At 36.9% G+C, this 5,034-nt stretch overlaps 1 protein-coding gene across 1 annotated transcript; it reads left to right on the top strand.

Moving 5' to 3' along the window:
- The first annotated feature begins 1,173 nt into the window (after nucleotides 1–1,173).
- LOC122096894 (60S ribosomal protein L39-like) lies at nucleotides 1,174–1,459 on the top strand. Its single transcript, XM_042667403.1, has one exon. The coding sequence runs from the start codon at nucleotides 1,178–1,180 to the stop codon at nucleotides 1,352–1,354; it is 177 nt and encodes a 58-aa protein (XP_042523337.1). The 5' UTR covers nucleotides 1,174–1,177; the 3' UTR covers nucleotides 1,355–1,459.
- The last annotated feature ends 3,575 nt before the right edge of the window (nucleotides 1,460–5,034 follow it).

Raw genomic sequence — 5,034 nt, 5'->3', positions numbered from 1 at the left:
AAAGATTTTAGTGATAGACTTAAACAAAAACCATTAAAAATAAAACTAGACTGACCTACACTAATTTTCCTAGGTGGTTTCATAAGTTAATTTCATCAAATTTTCTACTAATTGTAGAAAAATCAAAAGAGTAAACACTGATACTACGAGGCTAGTTTAATTTAATACAAAACCAGCACACCCAAACAGCAAACAAAAAAAGCAAAGAAATGACAGAACAATATCCTGCATGAATAAGAGCACAAAACTCCTTAACAAATATTAGAGAAGAGAAATAAGTGATATAAGGATGAATTATATACCTTGATCAGATGTGGTTTATTCCAGGGATATAAGACTGGTTAGACATTTAACCAATATAATTTACCATATCAAGAGTCGGAAAGAGAACATTGTTTCAATTGACAGAACTAAATAAATGATAAAGTGGCTGGGTGCTGGTAGCTCACGCCTATAATCCTAGCTACTCAGGAGGCTGAGATCTGAGGATCACGATTCAAAGCCAGTCCAGGCAGGAAAGTCCGTGAGACTCTTATAAACCACTCGAATAAACCACTCGAAAACTGGAAGTGGCACTGTGGCTCAAACAATAGAGCAATAGCCTTGAGCTGAAGAGCACAGGGACAATGCTGAAGCCCAGAGTTCAAGCCCCATGACCGACAAAAATTAAAAAAAAATTAAAACATGATAAAGTCAAATATCCATTCATGATCTTTTAAAACCTCTCATCAAACTAGAAGTAGAAAAAGATTTTTCTTTTGTTTTAGCTTGATAAAGAGTATTGATAGAAAGGTCTACAACTGATGCCATAGTCAGTGGGAAAAACTGAATTTACCCCTAAACTCAGGAACAAAATGAGTAATTTTGTCCTCACTACTCATAGTCAACATAATACTGAGGGTTGTAGCCATTACTATAGTGCAAGATAAGGAAATAAAGGCTGGATGCTCAAAGACATAAAACTCTCACTATTTTCAGATGATATAATTACCTTCATAGAAAATTAGAAAGAAATTGCATTTTGTTTTTTTACACTTAATCACATTTTCTGAGTTTATTTCAAAGAATAAAATCTTAAAAGAATATTACATGCTGGCATACAGACTTTTTCTACTCTATACAAATATCATTCAGCTATTCAAGAATTGTTATGACTCTTCAGCTTGTGTTCCCAATCATGGTTACTGAGCTTCTCATCATGTCTACTCACAAGACTTTCAGAATCAAGCGGTTTCTGGCCAAGAAACTAAAGCAAAATCGCTCCATTCCCCAGTGGATTCGGATGAAAACTGGTAACAAAATCAAGTACAACTCCAAGAGAAGACACTGGAGGAGAACCAAGCTGGGTCTGTAAGGAATTGCTTCAGATGCCCACATATTTATGCTTTACCGTGAACCAGTCAAGCTGAAACATCAATACTGCTTGGACTGACAGTTGGGCATTTTTTTAAATTGATCTTTCTTTGGTTATCTTAATAATGGGCATAGTAATAAACATTACATTTGGAAGAGAAAAAAAAAAGAATTGTTAGGAAGCATAGTATTTTGTCTCTGACACCAGTCTACAAACTCAAAAGGAGTTAGTATTAAGCTAAGGGAAAATTGAGGTGAAAAGGAGAGTTTGTCTTTTGCCAGTTATGCATCCAGAACCATAGATGATTGTGATACTCTCTGACTGTGAGGGAACATCTTTGGGATTGAGAACACATGGTGGGATCATATCATCTAGGTTTGATTCCCAATCCCCACTTGTAGCTGATGCTATAGATAGATCCTTTCAGCTTCCATTTCCTCTTTGGTAAAACCAGTATACTAGTAATACCTACTTCATAGTTTGTTTAGTAAGGATTAAATGTGATGCAGTGACAGGTATTGACATTAAGGGCTTCTTAAAAAAAAAAACTTACACCAAACAAGGAACTTTGAAGCACAGAGACAGAGATAAGGAAATTGGTTATACCTTTACATTTTCAGTTCTTTTGCTAAGGGGTATGGAGATGCATGGTCCTTTGAGCAAAGCCAGAGTTAGGTATTAAATACCAAAAGACAAATGGTAAGGAAGTATACAATCTTCTCTCTTTTAGTTCATTCTTTATTCTCTTCTGCTGTATTGAACTTGAAAACTTTTTATCTTAAAGAAGCCAATTGTTTCCAAATTTAAAAGATCATGCATGACACCAATGTGATGAGGAACAGAAGAGTGAGGATTAACTTTAATATAAAAGGATAACTGACTGCCCATTGTGATGAGCAAATTTTATATGCATAGAATGACCCTCTCTGTACTTATTAATATCAGGGTAATTCCTCATTTTGAAGTGTTGGAAGGAGAGGCTCCCCACACCAGCAAATTTTCCAGGTTGATGTGTCCTTTATTGCTCTAAGTTTATGGTGCTGGTGATTTATGCCAGAGATTTAAAGGGTGTCTGACCAGAATTTAATGTCTGTTGACTCACTGACAGGATGACTTCATTATTATCTGCTTCTTATGTTCCCTCCAAAACCTATTATTATTATTACCTGAATGTTCAGAACTATTCCCTCAGAGTTCTAGCTTCTACTTTAGCCACAGGCAGAAAAGCTACTTTGTTTTCCCAGGACTCTTATTCATTGGATGATTTATTATGTGTTTCCCAGTTAGTACTAAAAAATAGTGTGATCTCTTTCTACCAGCACATTAGGGCAGATGACAAGTATGGGAGCTGCATTTATCAGCAGCATCCAACAGCTGCTTTGCCACATATTTATTTTTCTCAGACTCACCTCAAATCTTTGTTGTTTATTTGGGCTGGACAAAGTTAATCTTCCTTCAGGGATTTTGAGGACAGACTTCATCTGAGGGTCTTTTTCCATTCTCTTCTCAGAAGCCTTTCATCTGACCCTCAATATACAGATTATTTCCTTTGTCTGGAGGCCTAAACTAATTTTGAAAAATATTGCCAGATGTTAGCTCATACCTGTTATTCTAGCTACTCAGGAGGCTGACCTTTGATGATCACTGTTTGAAGCCAGCCCAGGAAGGAAAGTCTGTGAAACTTTTATCTCCAATTAACCACCAAAACTCCAAAAGAGGAGTTGTGGCTCAAGTAGTAGAGTGAGCAAAAATACACCTAGGCTCTGTGTTCAAGATCCAATACCACCACAAAATATTATAGTCTCTGAACCAGCATATTCCACAAACAAAATATATTCCTGTCTATAACTGTTGGACTTAAATGGAACTTGGAATCTTGGGATGTCCAAGTCCTGCCCGGAAGTAGCCCTTTCTCATCTACCAGTATCAGAAAGATGTTCATCAGAGGCCAGAGTCCTGGAAATTCATAGGCCATTCATCCACTGTCTGACTCTGCCTTCCAGTCTCATTGGACTCTGGAGACAGAATGAGCAGAACATTGCAAGGAAAAAAGAAGGATTTGTACTTTCTGATGACAGACCTATCTAGAGATAAGAATCTACTAGAACATTCCCTGCTAGTAATGGATGGGGTATGAAGTTATTAAATACAAATGAGAATACACTGAAGGACAATGGTGGCACCTTTGTATATTCACTGAGAGTATATGACATTTATATGTGATAGAATGGATGCTGAGATGGGCTAGAGGAAGGGATGAAAATTATTACATTTCTGTTCAACTGAAGTAACAAGTTACTCCAGTGCTTGGAATTTGTTTTGTGTTTTCTCTTCCCTTTCTTATCTCCCACCCAACTTATATCACATGACAGAAGCATTGTTTTTCTTTTGAGCTTTTGAAGGGTGATAGAAATCCACACCACAAAACAGCCACTGCAAAAAGATAATCAATCCCAAACTTGGAAATGTAAGACTGGGTAGAAGGGATTGTGCATGGGACCAAATTCAAGAATCTAAACCACCCCTTCAGGACAGTTTCCCCCTATCCTACCAAGCTCTTCAAATTTTCTAAACAAGACAGGCAGTGTGTAAGGCAAGAAGAAGCATCACTTCCATCCTATCACATTTTGTTGTTTGGGGTCCGGTCTTGGGGCCTGAACTCTGGGCCTGGGCACTGTCCTTCAGCTCTTCAGCTCAAGGCTAGTGCTCTACCACTTGAGCCACAGCACCACTTCTGGCTTTTTTCTTTTTGCTTATGTAGTGCTGAGGAATTGAACCCAGGGCCTCAGGCATGCAAGGCAAGCACTCTACCACTGAGCCACCTTCCCAGCCCCTATCCTATCACATTTTGTACTCACTATGCAGTTCAGTAAGTCACTAGACTATTTTCTCCAGTCTACCCGAAACTTTAATCAGCATCTTCCTTTTTACCATTCCTTCCTCCTCACTCCTGAGCCTCTAACAAACACCTTTCTAGTGTGTTTCCATAAGATTTTTTTAGATTCCACATATAAGTCTATTTGTCCTTCTGTGTCTGCTTATTTCTGTTCACACAATGTTCTCCAGTTCAATCCATATTGTCTTAACTGACATATTTTTTTCTTTTTGACTGTATTTTTATTATACATGTATCTATATCATACCACTTTTTGTTTATTCCTTTATCCATCAATGGATGGATGATTCCATATCTTATCTATTGTGAACAGTGCTGAAGTAAACAACGGAAGCAGATATCCATCCGTACTTCTATTTCATATATTTGGGATATATACACAGTAGTAAGTAGAATAGCTGCATCATGTTGTGATTCTGTTCATGTTTTCAGTGTCTGTACTAATTTATATTCCCACTAACAATGTCCATTCTCTGACCTCCACACACTCATCAATACTTATCTTCTTTCATTTTCATAGTAGAAAATCTAACAAGTGTAAGATCATATTTCATTTTGTTTTTAATTTGTATTTTCTTGATGAGAAATGTTGACCATTTTTTCATGTATCTGTTAGTCATTCATACCTTTCCTTTTGAGAAAGTCCTATTCAGATCCTTGATCCATCTTTTTTTGTTGTTATTATTACTATTATTGTCTTTAAGCAGTTGTACAAGGGAGGTATCATTTAACAAAGCAATATATGAATACAATGTATCTCAATCTGTGTCATCCCCTTCAACAA

Source organism: Dipodomys spectabilis, unplaced genomic scaffold (assembly GCF_019054845.1).
Source record: "Dipodomys spectabilis isolate Male_0828 unplaced genomic scaffold, ASM1905484v1 ptg000399l, whole genome shotgun sequence".
NCBI classification, from domain to species: domain Eukaryota; kingdom Metazoa; phylum Chordata; class Mammalia; order Rodentia; family Heteromyidae; genus Dipodomys; species Dipodomys spectabilis.
Note: the sequence above shows the minus strand (reverse complement) of the source record. Positions and strands in the feature narration are given on the sequence as shown.